At 42.0% G+C, this 22,145-nt stretch overlaps 1 protein-coding gene across 1 annotated transcript; it reads left to right on the forward strand.

Moving 5' to 3' along the window:
* Positions 1-599: 599 nt before the first annotated feature.
* LOC149336677 (uncharacterized) lies at positions 600-21,920 on the forward strand. Its single transcript, XM_089554203.1, has 3 exons — positions 600-1,270; positions 11,136-11,725; positions 19,728-21,920. Exons 1-3 carry the CDS (start codon positions 910-912, stop codon positions 20,208-20,210), a joined length of 1,434 nt encoding a protein of 477 aa, XP_089410329.1. The 5' UTR covers positions 600-909; the 3' UTR covers positions 20,211-21,920.
* The last annotated feature ends 225 nt before the right edge of the window (positions 21,921-22,145 follow it).

The raw sequence follows: 22,145 nt of genomic DNA on the forward strand, positions 1-22,145 counted from the left end.
TTATGCTGCCACTGCATTTTATTAAGTTCTGTTGAGCTTATAAATTATTTAGAGGCAGCCTTCTGCTCTTGGTGTTGCGTGTAAACAAGCATGATTATTTGAACTGCTTTAAACTTTCTGGTAAATTTTAATTTGTCTGATGTTGTCTATTATTTTTATCTTCATTTCTCTGCCTTGTTTTTGCTGTTGCAAACAGATTATATGGGCCCCAAAGATTTTTTTTTAAGTGATGTAAGCGGCATGCGGTCTAATATTTTCACCGTAAAGTTGATCTCCAACAAATGTAATGGCTGAGAAATCAGAATGGCCCTCTTCCTGCACTGAATGTCATCTGGGGGATGTTTTTCTTATTTTTTACCTTCTTTTTTGTGAGCTCAAGTTGGTGAAAAGACAAAGATGGGACTGACGGGGCTAAAGTCATACAGAGGCTCAGAATATTTGTAGCTCATTACATATGCAGCTGTAGTGGCATGCTGTTAATGACCTTCTATATGCTGGATGTCATCTACGTGCCAGCTAGGAAGGAAGGAATGTTTGGTGTCAGGTCTAAGCTTTATTTAACTTTGACGTGCTGTCTTTGCACCCAATGTGTCAACAACATAAGAGGGACTGATTAGAGGCACCTTCATAATTTATTTACCCTTCTTGAAGGTGGCACCAGTGTAGAACTATGGAGTGAGGCATATCCGTCGCATTCTGGTAAACTTTTTTTTTCTTAATGCAGGCTCTGTCACTGATGGCAAATCCAGCTCACTAACACAAGAAAAATCGCAAGGAAGGCGACAGTTCCTGTGCCAAGATTGTGGTTATGCTACAACTTTCCGCACAAACTTCAAGCGCCACCAGAGGACACACACTGGGGAGCGGCCCTTTGAATGCAGACATTGCGGCAAGAGCTTCGCAGTGAAGATGACCCTGGTAGACCACATTTACACCCACACGGGCGAGAAGCCACACAAATGCACGCATTGCAGCAAAAGATTCGCGCAGAAGGGCGCCCTGATTGTGCACCTCCGTACTCACACAGGCGAGAAACTGTTCACTTGCAGTTGTTGTCCCCAAAGCTTCACTCAAAAGAGCCACCTAATAGACCACCTTCGCACCCACACAGGAGAGAGACCATACAAGTGCACCCATTGCAGCAAGAGTTTCAAAGTGAAGAGAGCACTGGTAGACCACCTTCGCATCCACACAGGCGAGAAGCCATACCAATGCCAGCTGTGTCCCATGGTCTTCACAAGGAGGTCGACCCTAAAGAGTCACGTGCAAAAAAAACACTAGAATTGAAAACTGCTCCTTCCTCACTTTTGCTTGCAAACGTTAGCGTGTAGGTAGCAAGTATCATGAACAGAATAGCCATGCAAAAATGTCCACTATTTTATAAAGCCCTAGCGTGCTATTTTGCAAGCTTTCACTGGTGACCTAAAGTGAAGTTTGTCCATCAACGTGCCTTCTGACAAAGACTATGCTGTGTTACGGTCTGCCATATTGACAAGGAGCATGTTTGATTTCGAGTTGAACGATTGCGAACACTTCTGGCTCTGTGCTCATAAAAATTGGAATGGCATGAGGAAAATGATTAGTCACAGATAAGTGGGGTTGTGTAGTAAAATTTCGTTTTACTTACTATAGAGGTGCTGTGTGCAACCCAGCTCTTGTGTGTTTCCTGTAGCAAAGCATTTTCTAGGCTGCCTAAGAAAGCCAGAACAGAATATTGTATACACTTTGAATGTTCGTTTTTGTGAAATTTGCACATGAGGCATCATAAAGATTCCTTTTTCGTCCAAGATTGGTCTTTTCTATTTGGGCTTTGGAACTTCAAAACTTTGTGTTGGGTAGGTTAAAACAGGAAGCAAATTTTTGTCTGGAGATTATGTATTACCTTGATGCAAAGTTTTAGGCTACTGTGAATGAGAGACACTGTTTCTTTGATCTTTGAGTTCTTTTTTCAAGTGTTTTCCCTGTTAGATGCTTTGCAACATATAAGAAGAATTTTGTTTATCATTTATGCTGTGTGTTCTTTCCGGGTTGAAATAAAGCTGCACTATTGCTGGCATGGTTTCACACTATGGAGAAAGTAGTTGTTATTGCTGGGCTCTTTCATCTTCCGCTCCCTCCTGTGCCCAATACCAACAATTCTATTAGTAGTCATGGCTGTAGTAGAACTAATAGTACTTCAAGTAATTAACAGTATTTGAGTGCTCAGAATGCGCATGTAAAATGCATTGAGCAATTAAGCACAGTAGCTCATGCATTGAAGCATGGGTCAGAAGTTTTAAGTAAACACTGCCTGGAGACATCTATTTTTTGATCATGATACAGTTAAAGTTAAGAGCATGTAAAACATTTCTTTTAGGTTCAGATGTATACTTGGACACAGTGAAGCACTAAAGCATTTTGTGTGAATCTCATTAGCCTAGCACTGAATGATTCTTTCTTTATGACCATAAGTATGGGGACACCTAGCAACAATGTGCACAAACTTGTTTGGTACCATGGTAAGATCTACCGTTTCTTAATTACAACAATGGTGTCACATTATTTTGCCTTTCTTCCCTACGGCTATATGGTGCTGCAGTAAGTACTAGTGTCTGCCTGCACCGTGGTGCTGCCACCTTGAGCACGAATGTAATCTACTTGTTTATTTTCATAATGGTGCAGAGTTCCTTGGAATGACTCTCTCTCTGTTCTTCTGTCTTTAAAGCATTTTTTTTGTTTTTGTTATTACTGGTGTCATTGTTATAAGTAGTGGTGTGACAGTTTTAACAGTTGTATTGGCTTTTTCCTTTTTCTTTTCTTGACATTGTACTTGTACAGGTGGCTAGCTTGGTGACAGCCATGTGTGTCCAGTGGACATCGGTAAAACCAGATGTAAAGCAGCATGTGAAAGCCCACAAGAAGTGAGCTGTTTCAGTATCACTTTTACCTGAAGGCATTCGCATGCAAGCAAAGACGAGAATACCGTAAAAACAGCATTTATCCTAAGGCATCTACTCCTCCATAAAGCTCCTGCTCATTCTGCTAGCTTTCAGTGATGCACTTGTGTGCAACCTTCATGCGTTGTGCTGATTGGCCAGCTTAGTTGCGGGGTCTTTTTTAATGGGGCAGTGTATGGTTTGTGTGGGTATAAATTATATATGAAAGCACCAAGAGAGGATGTGGTAACTTCACTGCATGTTGGGATTGTCATTTCAATGTGTCTGAGCTCTTTAACCTCAGTTATGTGCTTCACAGTTCATCATCCTTGGCTGGTATCTACACAGTGCGTTCTTGGTATTCATGGTGACCTCAGCGATCAAAAGTCAGCTGTATTACATAACTACTTGCATAGTGCTGTGTGCCTTACCACCTAGTGCTTCAGGGTTGTGGTTTGCATAGTGTAGGTATGTCTCTTTGTGAGAAAGGTTATTAGACCATCCTCAGGAGTTTGCCAGGCCGTTCTCCTCTAATTCAATGGTTTCTTTAAAGGACAGTAGCTACAAAGCCTTCAGTTACTGTATCATTGTCATGAGAACAGAATTTTAAGAATTACACGAATTTGGGTAATGGATGATGTTGGCTCTGGGAGGCCAGTGGTGTTTTTTATAATTGTTGATGTCTTTTGTATTGCATCAACACAACAACGTACATAAGACTCCATTTCATATCTTGTTCGTATCGTGTGCGGTGGAGCAGAAGGAATGAGGGCATGCTGACGAGTAGCGGATGTGTGTACCGTATTTTACACGATTGTAGGTCTACCTGTTTTTTTTTTTAAAATTCGAAGTGGGGGTCGACTTACCATCGATACCAAAGCATGCCATCATAAATAAAGGCGAGACAAACGAGATATCAGGGATGCTACAGCGTGGTTTCATTTTTCCTGTGGGGCTCTGTCGCATATCTCTCTTGGTGATGGCCTTGAGCAGCTGCTTTGTGAACGCGCAGAACCAGCAGCCTGCCCAAGCGCGGCGGCGATAGCAGTTATGGATAAGTGGCGGACTGGTACTCGTTTCCCTCCCCGTGCGTGGCTGGAGACTGCGGCTACTATAAGCTGTGATGGCCCAATAGCGCTGTTGCGTTCTGCTCTTAAAAAAGACGTGTCAGCATCCTCAAAGTTTTTTTTTTTTACTTTAACTGCGCACTCGGCGCTCAAGGGAGTCTCGATAGTTGTTGAAAGGGCCGCTGTTCCAGTTGCGGGAGCACGGCCACCACTGTACTGCCACTCGGAACGGCAGTGGTGTCAGGGAGTGTTGGTAGCTGACGGAAGAGCCGACACTGGTCACGAGTAGTTTGTCTTTAGATGTGACATATTTGATGACCGCCCGCCCACCATGTTTTACCACTTTTTAACGTAGTGCTTCGTCAGTCGTTATTTGTGCTCTGGGCCCGGTAAGAGTTCGGCGCTTGTTCATGGCTATATTCAAGATGATTGTCATGATTTACGCTGAAGAAAAGAACTGCGCTGCGGGGAGCACGGTTTACATCTCGGAACGGGTGATAAAGGTGTGGCAGCTGCAGCAAGGCAGAATTTTCAGCTGTTCCATGTGATTTCGTGATGTTGCTATATGTGAAGTGCGGAATATCGCTGGACGATGACCTTAGACTGATATGCTGTGGGACCGCAGCAGCGATCACGGCGACAGTGCTAGTGAGGACGATGGCGTAAGGGCGGATGAGTAGTCCAGTAACTATACACTTTAGTTTTGGAATGGCACGCTTGCGCACGGCAGCCAATACCGTCTGAGGTGGCCAGGTAATGCTATCACATTCTGCTATTAAAGGGGAATCTTAAGGGTCCTCTAAGTTTTTTCTCCCCTGATATGAGATAAGGGGTGTTGACTTGCATTCGAGTCGACTTACAATCGTGTAAATATGGTAGTTTGTTTTGGAGCACAGGAAAGCAGTAGTCTGGTGGATGCCCCTCACCTCGTTCTCTTCGCTTGCACTCCACTGCGAACAGGTTGTGACATCGAGTAAAAAAAAAAGTTGTAATGTGGAAGCTTCAATTTTCTGCTTACATAAATAGCCCCTGCATGCAAATGTCTGAGTTGCCTACTCTGTTTCATGAAACTTTCTGCCTGTGCAAGTGCAGAAATTGCTTTTGTGCTATTTGTGTGACTTTTCCTACTGTGCTACCATAAACGCCTTTATTGGTAACCTGCATTAGGTTCTCAGTTTTTTTCACAGGGCACTAGGTTCTCAACTTGATGCGACTTTGCTGTGGGCCTTTTTTCATCTTCCCACTGTGCATAGCAAATCCATCCTGCATGTGAGACTCATCGGGTCTATGCTGACTGCTTGTGAACCTAGCCTAGAAGCTTCCATATCCAAAGCAAGGTGGCTCACAGGAACATACCAGCATCTCCTGGTATGGTGGAGATATATACAGGCACTTCATCTGACTTTATTAAATGACGAAAAATGATCTCACTAGTGCTAACAGTGAGATGCTTTTCTGACTTTCGAATGTTCAGATACCTCTAATTGTCCCTTTTGTAGATCATTTCTCTTCAGCACATGCCATCTTTCTGCACTCTGTGCTGTACCAGCTTGCGCAGATACAACGTAAACTAGGTCCAGCTTCTATTGTTTGGAAATAAAGCGATAGCTTAATTAGTAGTAGTAGTAATAGTAGTATAGCTATAATAAGTGGTTCTAGGGACAGGTCATTTGTACGTTCTTGTGGATTGGATTGAGCAGTTAACCGTGCCCATCTTTTATTTTAAGGCGGAAGCCTTTCATGCCTCATCGTTGTAAACTGGAGTTGTCAACAGAAATGTCACGCTTTTCAATTGGTCGATATGGTCAAAATGGAAAGCAGCAAAACCGCTCTTCCGCCTTATCGCACTTTAGGTCAACAAAGTGCCCATCTGAATTTTTTTTTTTTACGCATTCATGGCGAATTGCTCTGTTTATTTTTGCAAGCATGGGAGCTTTGATTTTGATCAATATTTAAGTGGGTAAACAATCGCAAGGAGGCAATGGCCCCAATTTCCTGAAGCCATGTTTCTGGACATCTAATATTAACTCAGAATTTTAGTTTTGTTGTAAGTTTAGATGTTGCAAGTATAGCAGCATGAAAGCTACTTCTCTGTTGAAAGCGTACTTGAGTGCAAAGCAATAAGTTCTGACTTTTCCCCAAATTTGCTGCCTTTTTTGACATTCTAGATTAATGTCTTTTGCTATCTATGCCTAATATTCACTTTTCCTCTCTTCAGTGAGAAACGCAAGAAAGAGGTGTTTTGAATCTTCCACATGCTTGATTTCTGATTTTCACACGTCTTCTGACAATGGATGCCTCTTTAAATCTCAAGAGTGTTGGCTTTGCACTCTTTTGTATCTTTGTAGCAACTAGCTGAATTGTTGTTTCGAATGTATATAAGAGCTTTCGACTGGATGTAGCCCCTTGAATCCAGTCAGCTGAGTGCAAGTACCTGAATTCTTCAGCGAGCACTGGAATGACCCAGTTCTACTGCTGTCCACATTCACCTTTGGTATCCCTAGTCTCGTGAAACACTGCAGTCATTACCCTTCTTGGTCTTGCTTCCGGATTTGCACCGTGCGGCCTGAGCTTGTCGCAGTTCCAGTTGTGTAGATGTGGGAAGTCTTAAAGAGAACTGCATGAATTGTGGTAAGAGTATGTCTGGGGTATATTTTCTCTTTTCTTTCTTTTTTCAGGTTGTAAGCAGATCTTCTGAGATTTCCAACAAAGTGCGAAACACCACTCCATCAATCAAATTACTTCCGGCCAGGACATTGTCACTTCCTTCCTTTTACACTGCAGGCGAAACTGTTTCACTGTGTCTTGGCATTTCCTGCTGTGCGTTGGCACATTCACAGATTTGAGCAGAAGTGCTACATGATGCTTACCAACATGCTAGTATTTCTATGGATTTGCCTTGGATATCCTTATCTTGTTTTCTCAGCTCCTCTTCTCCTCCAGCTGTTTTATACTTTTCCTTACCAGCATTAGTGTTCCCGAGGTGCAGTGTTTGCCAAGATGGTTGTGCATTTGCCCAGAAAAAGTTTTGTAATAATTGTATCATTGTTTTTTACAGGTATTGTAGCTGCACAATGCACCTGGACTCTACAATAGCCCTGCTTGAAGCATGAAAATTGCTCACCTGAATAAATTTTTTTTTTTTGCATGGCACTTTACTGTGAATTAGATGTGACCTTGCTATTGGCCTGTATTGTGCTTGGGATGGCTCACAGGGAATGTGTTCCACAGGCGAGTTGCGTCAAGGTGTATATAAACTGGTAGTGAAGCTTGCCTAAAAGGTCATAGTACTTGCGAAAGACACCTCGAGCCTTAACACTTTCTCTTCATATAAGTAGTTAACCTAAGCAATTGTGACGTTTTAGAGAACTGAATTTATGAGTGCTAACATTTTAGGCAAGGATTGCGAAATAGTTTCCCAAGTTCACATTTCAACTTCGTGTTTTCTGTCCTGTAGTTTGTTTTTTTCTTTAGCACATTCCATCTCTCTTCCCTCTCAGTTGCCAATATGTTGTTTAGCCAATATGCCAATATTGCCAATATTTTGTATAGACTAAGTCTGGCTGCCACTCTTTGTAAATGAACCTCGCCTAAGAGTAGCAGTAGCAGCAGTTATAGCAGTAATAGTAATATTCTCTTTTCATGCGGATGTGCTTAGGTTATGCAGTTACCAGTTAAGTAGAGCTGCATGTGACATTCCATTTTTTTGCATACATGATGCATTACTCTATTTATTTTCGCAGGCATTCAAGCTAATATGAGAAAAGCAAACAAAGTTTTTGTGGCAAAATATGCCTCAAGGCAACTACTCTGCCAGACAGTCGTAGTCTAAAATGGCATATTTTGGCAATATTAACTTGTAATGAATGTGGGCACAGTGGGCCACCTCAAGATTATGCTAATGGTACCTCAGTTGGTGTTTGTGTGATTGAGTGGCAACTGGGCTTTGGGCGAATGTTCCTGTAAGACATGCACATAAATGCACAAAGACAAAACAGAGTTCAAGCTTCGTGATTGCGGTTCATAAAATATATGCTATGGTATTGCACTTCCATACCATTTGATGTCTTTCCCCACAGCAATATATGAGATGAAGTCTCCTGGAACGAGCCTGTGTTTATGCTGTGCTGCATGAAGAAATGATTTGCCTTGTTGCTGTTACATTTCCAGAAATATGGCTGTCTTGCCACTTTATTATGATTGTTCTTTTTGCATTATATGTGCACTCTGAGCATTAATGAGAGTCTGTGTATGAGGCCGCCGCGGTGGCTTAGTGGTTATTGTGCTCGGCTGCTGACCCGAAAGACGAGAGTTCGATCTCGGCCGCGGCTGTCGAATTTCGATGGAGGCGAAATTTTAGAGGTCCGTGTACTGTGTGATGTCAGTGCATGTTAAAGAACCCCAGGTGGTCGAAATTTCTGGAGGCCTTCACTACTACGTCCCTCATAGCCTGAGTCGCCTTGGGACGTTGAACACCCATAAACCAAACGAGTGTATGAGTGTCAGGTGTGTAAACAGTTCGAGGGTGGTGAGGACCCAAACTCTTTGACATGAGGTATGTGCGGGGTTCGATCCAGTGTTGCTGGGTGCCCACCAGTGATGCGAAAGGTGCAAACTTTCCTCTGACCTAGTGCTCAGGTTATCTGTGGTGAAATGCTTGGAAAATGGGCCTCTGACCCCACCTTGGATAAGTGCAGATACTCTGTGCCACGGCACACTTTGGTTGTGGCTACCCTTGATCCATAAGAATCCATCATGATCATCATGAATTCAAAGCAGGTTTTTTAAGCGCCTTGCTTAGTCCTTTCTAAAATTCTTGACATGCCCAGTAGCCAATATCATTTCTCAATAATAAGCAAAAGTGAGACGGATGCAGAAAATATCCAGTTTACATCACTGCATGCTTTGCAAATGGAAGTGACAACTATGACTGCAGCCTTGTATATTTTGGTAATACATCCCATTTTAAATGTGAAGAGAGTTGGATTTTCACTGTTTGCGTCTTGTATGTATACTGGGTATTAAGAGAAATTGTTTGGCAAATCAAAGTCATTTTCGGTTGATGCAGTCCCTGGAAGCAAATCTACACTGCTCAAGTATCTGAATCCTGCAAAAAGCAGCTGAGTGATCCAGTTTGTTTGGTGTCTGAACGCATCTGTGATATCAGACTTTCTATGAAAATACTAGTTGGAGGCTCCTTTCTTTCTGCAACATTCTGCATTCACATCGTCCAACCTTCGCTTGTCACAATGTTGCTTGTTATGCAAATGAAGGCTGGAAAAGAAAGTTCATGAATACGGACGCTTTTGTTGGGTTTTATGGGGTATAACATCCCATTGTGACTCGGGCTATGAGGGATGCCGTAGTGCAGGGCTTGGGATAATTTCGACCACCTTGGCTTCTTTCAAGTGCCCTGACATCACACAGTCATGAGCCTGTAGCATTTCAGCTCTAATAAAATGTGACCATCGAGTGTGAAATTGAACCAGCATGTTTCAGGTTGGCAGTCGAGCATCATAACCACTGAGCCAGAGCGGCAGCTTTGAATAGAGATAGAGAGCTTTGGCTGAAGATAATTTTTCTTTTCTTTATTTTTTTTCAGGTCGTAAGCCTTTCTTCTCGTATCTTCAATGAAGTTCATGTCCCATCATATTATTGACTGCTTTTGTGCAAATTATTTTGCTTGCTTTTTTCACACTGCAGTGCAACATGTTTACTGATGAGCATTGTGTTATCCAATTATGTTGTAATAATCTGCGGCTGATTAATTTTGTACTTCAAGTTTTGATGTCAGGCTTTGGCATCTCTCCACTATTTATAAATTTTGCCCCACATGTTTTATCTTTACTTTCACCAGAGCAAATGCTCTCCTCCTATCTCGCACCTTCTCTACAGGTAGGATTGCAGCTTTGAGTCAAAGTATTCCGCAGATGCACGATGTACTTTTTGCACATTTTCACGAAGATAGTTGCACTTGCTCAGAGTACCTTTTTCGATGACCAAACTGACATTGTTAACGGGTGCAATAGGTCGTAGAAAGATTGTAGAACTGTGATAATCATGTGGGTAGCATCGGTGCATTGTCAGGTGTCTCAGTGCTGCAGCGTTGAAAGCACACTTTTCATGTGCATGTCATATATTTAGGGTACGTGTCTGAGATTGTCTGCACTTTGGTGGCCTTATTTCTTTGACGAGATTTGAGCAGTGATATACTGAATATATCCAATCTGTGGATTTAAAACAAAACGAGCAAGAAAAAAGCCCGACACAGGGCACACCTTGAGTTGTCCATTTTTTTTTCTGTTCTATGTATCTCCAGTACCGTGGTGTTGCATTATAACTAGTTTGGATGACAAATATGGTTAACCAGCTGTCCCCAAAATCTGGCTTATGAGCACTGAGGGGTGTGATTGTGTCAGGAAGCCGTATAATATATATGCCGCTGTTCAGACACCGTGCTATGCCGTGCTTTGCCGTTGAATCTCATGGAATCAAATTTTCTTGCACAGATGTGAAGTATGATATTGAGGCAGCCTTCTGCACATGGTCTTACGTGTAAACAACCATGATTATTAGAACTGCTTTAAACTTTCTGGTAAATTAGTGTGAAGTTGTGTATTATTTCGCATCTTTATTTCTTTGCCAAGTTTTTGCTGTTTTTCGAGCACATTATATGGGCCCCATAGTTTTTTTTTAAGTTATGCGAGTGGCGTGTAGTTTGATATTTGCACCGTAAAGTTGATCTCCGAAAAATGTAATGGCTGGAAAATCGGAAAAACTCTTGCTCCATGAAAATTCATCTGGTGGATGTTTTTCATATTTTTACCTTTTATTGTGAGCTCAAATTAGAGAAAATACAAAGATGGGACAAACGGTGCTAAAGTCATACAGAGGCTCAGAATATTTGCAGCTCTTTACATATGCAACCACTTTTGTAGTGGCATGCTGGTAATGACCTTCTATATGCTGGATGCTATCTACGTGCCAGCTAGGAAGGAAGGAATGTTTTGTGTCAGGTCTAAGCTTTATTCAACTTTGATGTGCTGACTTTGGCACCCAATGTGTCAACACCATAAGGGGGACTGATTAGGGGTGCCTTCATCATTTATTTACCCTTCTTGAAGGTGGCATCAGTGTAGAACTATGGAGTGAGGCATATCCCTCGCATTTTGGCAAACTTTTTTTTTTCTTTGTGCAGGCTCAGTCACTCACGTCAAATCCAGCTCGCCAACACAAGAAAAATCACGAGGAAGGCGACAGTTCCTGTGCCAAGATTGTGGTTATGCTACAACTGTCCACACAAGCTTCAAAAACCACCAGAGGACACACACTGGGGAGCGGCCCTTTGAATGCAGACAATGCGGCAAGAGCTTCGCAGTGAAGGGGAACCTGGTAGCCCACATTTACACCCACACGGGCGAGAAGCCGCACAAATGCACGCATTGCAGCAAAAGATTCACGCAGAAGGGCGGCCTGATTGCGCACCTCCGTACTCACACAGGCGAGAAACCGTTCACTTGCAGTTGTTGTCCCCAAAGCTTCACTCAGCAGAGGCACCTAGTAGACCACCTTCGCACCCACACAGGAGAGAGACCATACAAGTGCACCCATTGCACAAAGAGCTTCAAAGTGAAGTGTGCCCTGGTAGACCACCTTCGCATCCACACAGGCGAGAAGCCGTACCAATGCCAGCTGTGTCCACTATCCTTTGCATGCAGGTCGAACTTTAATAGGCACGTGCAAAAAAAACACTAGAATTGAAAACTGCTCCTTCTTCACTTGCTTGGGGATGTTGGCATGTAGGTAGCAATTTAAGTACAGTGAACAGCATAACCATACAGAAGTGTCCACCATTCTATAAAACCTTAGCGTGTTAATTTGTAAGCTTTCACTGGTGACCTAAAGTAAAGTTTGTCCATCAACGTGCCTTCTAACAAAGACTGTGCTGTGTTGCGGTCTGCCATATTCACAAGGAACATGTTTGATTTCGGGTTGACCGATTGCAAACGCTTCTTGTTCTCTGCTCGTAAAAATTGGAGCGGCATGATGAAAGTGCTCCAGTCACAGATAAGTGTGGTTGTGTAGTAAAATTTTATTTTACTTACTATAGGGTGCTGTGTGCAGCTCGGCTGTTGTGTGTTTCCTGCAGCAAAGCATTTTCTAGGCTGCCTAAGAAAACCAGAACAGAATATTGTATGCACTTTGAATGTTTATTTGTGTTAAATTTACAAGTGAGACATCATAATAATTCCTTTTTAATCTAAGAGTGGTCTTGCTATTAGAGCGTTGGAACTTTAAAATTTGTATTGGGTTGGTGCAAACATGAAGTTAATTTTTGTCTTGAAATGATGCATTATCTTGATGCTAAGTTTTATGCTACTGTGAAAGAAAGACACCGTTTCTTTGAGTTCCTTTCTTAAGTATTTTGCCTGTTACTGCTTTGCAGCATATGAGAAGAATTTTTTTTGTTATTTATGCTGTATGTTCTTTCCGGGGTGAAATAAAGCTGCAGTTTTACTGGCATGTTTTCACATTATGGAGAAAGTAGTTGTTATCGCGGGGCTATTTCATCCTACGCTGCCTCCTAAGCCCAGTACTAACAGTTCTATTAGTATAGTCAGGGCAGTAGTAGTAGCTTAAGTAATTAACAGTATTTGTGAGTGCTCAGAAAGCGCATGTAAAATGCATTGACCAATTAAGCAGAGTAGCTCTTGCATTAAAGCGACAGTCAAAAGTTTTAAGTAAGCACTGCGTGACGACATCTATATATTTTATCATGACCCAGTTAACAGCATGTAAAACATTTCTTTTAGCTTTAGATGTATACTTGAGCACTGTGAAGCACTAAAGAATTTTGTACAAATTGCATTAGCCAGCCACTGAATGAGTCTTTCCTTATGACCATAAGCATGGGGACACCTAGCAACAATGTGCACAAACTTGTTTGGAACCATGGTATGGTCTTTCTTTTCTTAATTAGAACTATGCTCTCGTCGTAATTTGCATTTCTTCCCTACAGCCGTATGATGATGCTGCATTAAGTACTAGTGCCTGTCTGCACTGCTGGTGCTGCCACCTCTCGAGCACGAATGTAACCCATTCTGCAATTCTTCAATTTTCTGCATACATAAAAATCCCCTGCATGCAAATGTCAGAGTTGCCTATTCTGTTTCATGAACCTTTTTTCCTGTGCAAGTGCAGAAATTGCTTTTGTGCTATTTGTGTGACTTTTCTTACTTTGCTACCATAAACCGTTTATTGGCCACCTGCATTAGGTTCTCGATGTTTTTTACAGGGCACTAGGTTCTCAACTTAATGCTACTTTGCTGTGGGCCTTTTTTAATCTTCTCATTGTGGATAGAAAATCCATCCTGCATGTGAAACTCTTCGGGTATATGCTAACTGGTTGTGAACCTAGCCTAGGAGCTCACATAACCAAAACAAGGTGGCTCACAGGAACATACCAGCGTCTCTCGGTATGGTGGTGATATACAGGCATTTTATAATAAGGGAGTAATTACTCATTGGCATCCACCCAAGCGCAGCCATACGGCTACAAATTTGCTCTCGGCTACAAATACGGCTACAAATTCAATTCGCTCTCGCCCTACCATAACCTTGCCGTCCCGGTTAGCTCAGTTGGTAGAGCGACTGCTCCGGTGAAGCGGTGGTCTCGGGTTCGAACCCTGGGCCAGGGCGAATTTTTCTTTAACTACGAAGATTCTGAGAAAGCTGTATAGCTATCCTCTGTAGCCGTATGGCTGCGCTTGGGTGGATGCCAATGAGTAATTACTCCCTTATTACAAATTTACTCCAACTTGTAGGATTCCCCTAAACATTTGACCAACAGGCATTTATCTGACTTTATTAAGTGACGAAAGACGGGCTCAGTAGTGCTAACAGTGAGATGCTTTTCTGACTTTGGAATGTTCCGACGCCTCAAATTATCTCTTTTGTTAATCATTTCTCTTCAGCACATCCCATCTTTTTGCACTGTGCACTGTACCAGCTTTCTCAGATGCAATGTAGACTAGGTCCAGCTTCCAGAATTTGGAAATGAAGCTAGCTTCATTAGTAGTAGTAGTAATAGTAGCACAGCAATAATAAGTGGTTCCAGTGACAAGTCATTTGTACGTTCTCATGAAATGGATGGAGCAGTTAACCGTACACATCTTTAATTTTGTTTTTTGTCGCACTATGGAACATTGCTCTGTTCATTTTTGCAAGCATGGGAGTTTTGATTTAGATCAATATTTGAGTGCGTAAACAATCGCAAGGAGGCAATAGTGTGAATTTCCTGAAGCCATGTTTCTTGGCATCTAATATAAAGTCAGAATTTTAGTTTTGTTATAAGTTTAGATGTTGCAAATATAGCAGCATGAAAACAACTCTCTTAAAAGCATACTTGAGTGCAAAGCAATAAGTTCTGACTCTTCCCCAAAATTGCTGCCTTTTTGACATGCTAGATCCATGTTTTTTGCTGTCTATGCCTAATATTCACATTTCCTCTCTTCAGTGACAAACGCAAGAAAGACTTAAAGCAGATGTTTTGAATCTTCCACATGCTTGATTTATTTTCACACGTCTTCTGACAGTGGTTGCCTCTTTAAATATCAAGTGTGTTGGCTTTGCACTCTTTTGTATCTTGTTTGTAGCAACTAGCTGAATTGTTGTTTTGAATGTATATAAGTGCTTTCCGACTGGATGTAGCCCTTTGAATCCAGTCAGCTGAATGCAAGTACCTGAATTCTTCAGCAAGCACTGGAATGACCCAGTTCTACTGCTGTCCACATTCACCTTTGGTATCCCTAGCCTCATGAAACACTGCAGTCATTACCCTTCTTGGTCTTGCTTCCGGATTTGCGCCGTGCGTCCTCAGCTTGTCGCAGTTCCAGTTGTGTTGATGTGAGAAGTCTTAAACAGAAATGCATGAATTGTGGTAAGAATATGTCGGGGGGTATATTTTCTTTTCTTTTTTTTTCAGGTTGTAAGCAGATCTTCTGTGATTTCCAACAAAGTGCGAAACACCACTCCATAAATCAAATTACTTCAGGCCAGGACATTGTCACTTCCTTCCTTTTACACTGCAGGCGAAACTGTTTCACTGTGTCTTGGAATTTCCTGTTGTGCATAGGAACATTCACAGATTTGAGCTGGAGTGCTACATGATGCTTAGCAGCTTGCTAATATCTTTATGAATTTACATTGGATATCCTCATCTTATTTTCCCAGCTCTTGTTCTCTTCCAGCTGTTTCATACTTTGCCTTTCCAGCAGTAGTATTCCCGAGGTGCAGTGTTTGCCAAGATGGTGGCTGCATTTGCCCAGAAAGGGTTTTGTCATAACTTTATCAGTGTTTTTTAAAGGCATTGCAGCTACACAATGCACCTTGACTCTGCAATAGCCCTGCTGGAAGCATGAAAATTGCTCACCTGATTAAATTTTTTTTTGCATGGCACTTTACTCTGAATTAGATGTGACCTTGCTATTTTCCTGTATTGTGCTTGGGATGGCTCACAGAGAATGTGTTCCACAGGCGAGTTGCGTCAAGGTGTATATAAACTGGTAGTGAAGCTTGCCTTAAATGTCATAGTACTTGTGAAATGCACCTCGAGACTTACCACTTTCTCTTGGTAGAAGCAGTTAACCTGGCCAGTTGTGACGTTTTAGAAAACTGAATTTATGAGTGCTAACATTTTGGGCAAGGATTCCAAATTACTTTCCCAAGTTCACTTTTCAACGTCGTGTTTTCTGTCCTGTAGTTTGTTTTCTTCTTTAGCACATTCCATCTCTTCCCTCTCAGTTGCCAATATGTTGGTTAGCCAATATTGCCAATATTTTGTTTAGACTAAGTCTGGCTGCCACTGTTTGCAAGTGAACCTGGACTAAGAGTAATAGCAGCAGCGGTGATTGCTGTAATAGTAATAATCTCTGTTCATCTGGATGTGCTTGTGGTATGCAGTTACCAATTAAGTAGAGCTGCATGTAATATTTTATTGTTGCACACTTGATGCATTAGTCTGCTTATTTTTGCAGGCATTTAAGCTAATATGAGAAAAACAAAGAAAAAGTCTTGCAGCAAAATATGCCTCAAGATAACTACTCTGCCTGACAGTCGTAGTCTAAAATGGCGTGTTTTGGCAATTTTAACTTGTAATGAATGCGGGCACAGTGGTCCACTTCAAGTTTTTGCTAATGGTACTTCTGTTGATGTTTGTGTGACTAAGTGACAACTAGGCTTTGGGCGAATGTTCCTGTAAGACATGCACATAAATGCACATAGACAAGAGTCAGTTCAAGCTTCATGATTGCAGTTCATAAAATATGCTATGTTATTGCACTTTCATACCATTTGGAATCTTTCCCCACAGCAATGTATAAAATCAAAATGTCCTGAAATGAGCCTGAGTTTATGCCGCGCTGCCTGAAAAAATGATTTGTCTTCACGCTGTTAAATTTCCATAAATATGGCTGTCTTGCCACTTTATTATGATTGTTCTTTTTGAATCATATTTGCACTCTGAACATTAATGAGAGGCGGTGTATGAGTGTCCGCCGTGGTGGCTTAGTGATTATGGTGCTCGGCTGCTGACCCGAAAGACGTGGGCTCGACCTCGGCTGTGGCGGTTGGATTTCGATGGAGGCGAAATTTAAGAGGCCCGTCTACTGTGCAATGTCAGCGCACGTTAAAGAACCCCAGGTGGTCTAAATTTCCGGAGCCCTTCACTACGGCGTCCTTCATAGCCTGAGTCGCTTTGGGACGAACCCCCATAAACCAAACCAGTGATAAGTGTCAGGTGTCTAAACAGTTCGACGGTGGTGAGGACCCAAGCTCTTAGACTGCCTGTTTCTCATAATGTAAAAAATATCTGTGGGATAATTCTGGAAAATTTGGTATAAACTTGGGAAGTTACTCATATTAAAGTATTTTCCCAATTTAAAAGCAATTTTACCTTAGCAGTTGCCGAGTCCTTGCGGCTTGAGCATCCGTATCACATGTGCTATGCGCAGGGTTCGATCCAGTGCCGCTGGGTACCCACCTGTGATGTGAAAGGTACAAGCTTTCCACTGACCTATTGCTCAGGTTATCTGTGGTGAAATGCTTGGAACATGGGCTATTGACCCCACCTTGAGTAGATGAAGATGCTTTGTGCCATGGCACTCTTTGGCCAGGGCTACCCTTGATCCATAAGAATCCATCATCAGCATCATCAATTCAAAGTAGTTATAATAAGTGCCTTGCTTTAGCTTTTCTGAAAATCTTGACATGCCCAATAGCGAATATCATTTCTCAATAATAAGCAAAAGTGAGACGGATGCAGAAAATATTCAGTTTACATCACTGCATGCTTTGCAAATGGAAATGACAAAGTAAGACTGCTGCCTTGTATCTTTTGGTAGTGCATCCCATTATAAATTTGAAGAGTGATGGATTTTCACTGTTTTCATCTTGTATGTATACTGGCTATTAAGAGAAATTGTTTTGCAAATCAAAGTAGTTCTTAAGTCGATGCAGTACCTGGAAGCTAATCTACACTGTTCAAGTATCTGAATCCTGCAAAGAGCAGCTGAGTGATCCAGTTCGTTTAGTGTCTGAGTACATCTGTGATATCAGAGTCGGTATGAAAACACTTGTTGAAGGCTCCTTTCTTTCTGCAACATTCTACATTCGCATCGTTCAACCTTCGCTTGTCACAATGTTGCTTGTTATGCAAATGAAGGCTGGAAAAGAGAGTTCATGAATACGGATGCTTTTGTTGGGTTTTATGAGGTTTAGCATCCCGAAGTGACTCAGGCTATGAGGGATGCCGTAGTGGAGGGCTTGGGATAATTTCGACCACCTTGGCTTCTTTTTTGTGCCCTGACATTGCACAGTGCACGAGCCTGTAGCATTTCATCTCTATCGAATTGTGACCCTCGAGTGTGGAATTGAACCAGCATGTTTCAGGTTGGCAGTCGAGCACCATAACCACTGAGCTGAGCCACAGCGGCAGCTTTGAATAGAGATAGCTTTGGGTGAAGATAATTTTTTTCCTAATTTTTATTTTCAGGTCGCAAGACTATCTTCTCGTATCTTCAATGAAGTGCAAGTCCCTATTCCATCAAATTGTTGACTACTTTTGTACAAATTATTTTGCTTGTTTTATTCTCACTGCAGTACAGCTTGTTAAGTATTGACTTAGCACTTGGTCTGGTGAGCATTGTCATGTTCTCAATTGTTTGTAATAATCTTTGGATGACCAGTTTTGTGCTTCAAGTTTGATGTCATGCTTTGGCAACTCCCCAATATTTATAAATTTTGCCCCGCATATTTAACTTTAGTTTCACCAGAGCAAATGCTCTCCTCCCATCTCACACCTTCTCTACAGGTAGGATTGCAGCTTTGGGTCAATGTATTCCTTAAGTGCACGATGTACTTTTTGCCCATTTTCAAGAAGATAGTTGCACACACTCAGATCATCCTTTTGGTGACCAAACTGACATTGTTAAGAGGTACTGTAGGTGGTAGTAGAAAGGTTGTAGAACTGTGATAGTCATGCCGATAGCATCGGTGCATTGTCAGGTGTCTCAGCGCTGCAGCGTTGAAACCACGCTTGCCATGTGCATGTGATGTTTTTAGGGTGTGTGCCTGGATTGTCTCCACTTTGGTAGTGTAATTTCTTCGATGAGGTTTGAGCAGTGACTTGATAATACACAGTTTTTGGATTTATAACAATAATTTTGGATTTAAAACAATAAAAATGAGGAAGAACAACGCACAACACAAGGCACACATTGTGTGTTTCTTTATTTTCTGTTCTATGTATCTCCAGTACAGTGGTGTTGCATTCTAAATAATCTGGACGACAAATATGATTAGCCAGCTGTCCCCAAAATCTGGCTTACGAACACTGAGGGGTGTGACTGCATCAGGAAGCCCCGTAATACATGCCGCTGTTCAGACTTGGTTTCTATGCCAAGCTTTGCCATTGAAACTCAAGGAATAAACTTTTCTTGCTTAGATGTGAGGTGAGATATATTGTGCCTTGAGCTGTAAGCAGTGGAAATCATTTTTTTTTTTCATTTTCAGTCTCTTTATGCCGCCACTGCATTTTGTTGAGTTATGTACAGCTTTTAAATTATTTAGAGGCAGCCTTCTGCACATGGTCTTGCGTGTAAACAACCATGATTATGAGAACTGCTTTAAATTTTTTTTCTGAAGTTGTGTATTATTTTTCACCTTCATTTCTCTGCCTTGTTTTTGCTGTTGCAAACAGATTATATGGGCCCCACAGTTTCTTTTTTTAAGTCTTGTAATAGCATGTAGTTTAATATTTGCACCATAAAGTTGATCTCCAACAAATTTAACAGCTGAAAAATCAGAATGGTCCCCTTGCTATATTAAAATTCATCCTGGCGGATGTTTTTCATGCTTTTTACTTTTTGTTTTTTGAGCTCAAGTTGGTGAAAAGACAAAGTTTGGACTAACGAGGCTAAAGTCATACAGAGGCTCAGAATATTTGTAGCTCTTTACATATGCAACCACTTTTGGAGTGGCATGCCGTTAATGGCCTATATGCTGGATGTTATTATCTACGTGCCAGCTAGGAAGGAAGGAATGTTTTAGGTGAAGTCTAGGCTTTATTTTACTTTGACTTGCTGACTTTGGCACACAGTGTGTCAGCAGCATAAGGGTGACTGATTAGTGGCACTAGTGTAGAACTATGGAGGAAGGCATATCCCTCGCATTTTGGTAAACTTTTTTTTTTTGTGCAGATTCAGTTACTGATGGTAAATCCAGCTCGCCAACGCAAGAAAAATTGCGAGGAATGCGACGGTTCCTGTGCCATGATTGTGGTTATGCTACAACTGACGTCACAAACTTCAAGCGCCACCAGAGGACACACACTGGAGAGCGGCCCTTTGAATGCAGACATTGTGGCAAGAGCTTCGCAGTGAAGAGGACCCTGGTAGCCCACATTTACACCCACACGGGCGAGAAGCCACACAAATGCACGCATTGCAGCCAAGGATTCACGCAGAAGGGCGGCCTGATTGCGCACCTCCGTACTCACACAGGCGAGAAACCGTTCACTTGCAGTTATTGTCCCCAAAGCTTCACTCAGCAGAGCCACCTAGTAGACCACCTTCGCATCCACACAGGCGAGAAGCCGTACCAATGCCAGCTATGCCCACTATCCTTTGCGTGCGGGTCGAACTTTAAGAGGCACGTGCAAAAAAAACACTAGAATTGAAAACTGCTCCTTCTTCACTTGCTTGGGGATGTTGGCATGTAGGTAGCAATTTAAGTACAGTGAACAGCATAACCATGCAGAAGTGTCCACCATTCTATAAAACCTTAGCATGTTAATTTGTAAGCTTTCACTGGTGACCTAAAGAGAAGTTAAGGTATTCTATCAACGTGCCTTCTAACAAAGGCGGTGCTGTGTTGCAGTCTGCCATATTGACAAGGAACATGTTTGATTTCGGGTTGACCGATTGAAAACACTCCTGGTTCTCTGCTCGTAAAAATTGGAACGGCATGAGGAAAGTGCTCTAGTCACAGATAAGTGTGGCTGTGTAGTAAAACTTCATTTTACTTACTATAGGGGTGCTGTGTGCAGCTTGGCTGTTGTGTGTTTCCTGCAGCAAAGCATTTTCTAGGCTGCCTAAGAAAGCCAGAACAGAATATTGTATACACTGTGAATATTCGTTTTTGTGAAATTTGCACATGAGGCATCATAAAGGTTCCTTTTTCGTCCAAGAGTGGTCTTTTCTATTTGGGCTTTGGAACTTCAAAATTTGTGTTGGGTAGGTGCAGACAAGAAGCAAATTTTTGTCTGGAGATGATGTATTACCTTGATGCAAAGTTTCATGCTACTGTGAATGAAAGACACTGTTTCTTTGATCTTTGAGTTCTTTTTTTAAGTGTTTTCCCTGTTAGATGCTTTGCAACATATAAGAAGAATTTTGTTTATCATTTATGCTGTGTGTTCTTTCCGGGTTGAAATAAAGCTGCACTATTACTGGCATGTTTTCACATTATGGAGAAAGTAGTTGTTATTGCTGGGCTATTTCATCTTACGCTGCCTCCTAAGCTCAGAACTAACAATTCTATTAGTAGTCATGGCAGTAGTAGAAATAATAGTACTTAAAGTAATTAACAGTATTTGTGAGTGCTCAGAATGTGCATGTAAAATGCATTGAGCAATTAAGCAAAGTAGCTCATGCACTGAAGCGTGGGTGAGAAGTTTTAAGTAAACACTGCTTGAAGACATCTATTTTTTATCATGGTACAGTTAAAGTTAAGAGCATGTAAAAGATTTCTTTTATGTTCAGATGTATACTTGACCACAGTGAAGCACTAAAGCATTTTGTGTGAATCTCATAGCCTGATACTGAATGATTCTTTCCTTATGACCATAAGTATGGGGACACCTAGCAACAATGTGCACTATCTTGTTTGGTACCATGGTATGGTCTACCTTTTCTTAATTATAACAATGGTGTCGTATTATTTTGCCTTTCTTCCCTACAGCTATATGGTGCTGCTGTAAGTACTAATGTCTGCCTGCACCGTGGTGCTGCCACCTCGAGCACGAATGTAATCTACTTGTTTTTGCTTTGCACCGTTTTTGCCCGATTGCAGGTTGACCTGTTTTTTTTTTTCGAAAATGTGAAGTGGGGAGGTCGACTTACAATCGATACCAAAGCGTGCCATCATAAATAAAGGCGAGACAAACGAGATATCAGGGATGCTGCAGCATGGCTGCATTTTTCTTGTAGGGCTCTGTCGCATATCTCTCTTGGTGCTGGCCTTGAGCAGCTGCTTTGTCAATGCGCAGAACCAGCAGCCTGCCCAAGTGCGGCGGCGATGGCAGCTATGGATAAGTGGCGGACTGGTGCTTCTTGCCCTCCCTGTGTGTGGCTGCAGATTGCGGCTACTGATAAGCTGTGGCGGCCCAATAGCGCTGTTGCGTTCTGCTCTTAAAAAAGACGTGTCAGCGTCCTCCAAGTTTGTTTTTTTTTACTTTAACTACGCACTCGGCGCTCAAGGGAGTCTCGATAGTTGTTGAAAGGGCTGCTGTTCCAATTGCGGGAGCACGGCCACCACTGTGCTGCCACTCGGAACGGCAGTGGTGTCAGGGAGTGTTGGTAGCTGACGGAAGAGCCGACACTGGTCA

This window comes from Amblyomma mixtum, chromosome 7 (assembly GCF_055824585.1).
Source record: "Amblyomma mixtum isolate Tamu chromosome 7, ASM5582458v1, whole genome shotgun sequence".
NCBI classification, from domain to species: Eukaryota; Metazoa; Arthropoda; class Arachnida; order Ixodida; family Ixodidae; genus Amblyomma; species Amblyomma mixtum.

Excerpts from the sequence above, each read along its gene's own strand:
- LOC149336677 (XM_089554203.1), top strand. The coding sequence starts at position 910 with ATGACCCTGGTAGACCACATTTACACCCACACGGGCGAGAAGCCACAC. Across the intron at positions 1,271-11,135 it reads CCTAAAGAGTCACGTGCAAA|GCATATCCCTCGCATTTTGG; the intron begins AAAAACACTAGA and ends CTATGGAGTGAG. Across the intron at positions 11,726-19,727 it reads ACTTTAATAGGCACGTGCAA|TTTTGTGCAGATTCAGTTAC; the intron begins AAAAAACACTAG and ends TAAACTTTTTTT.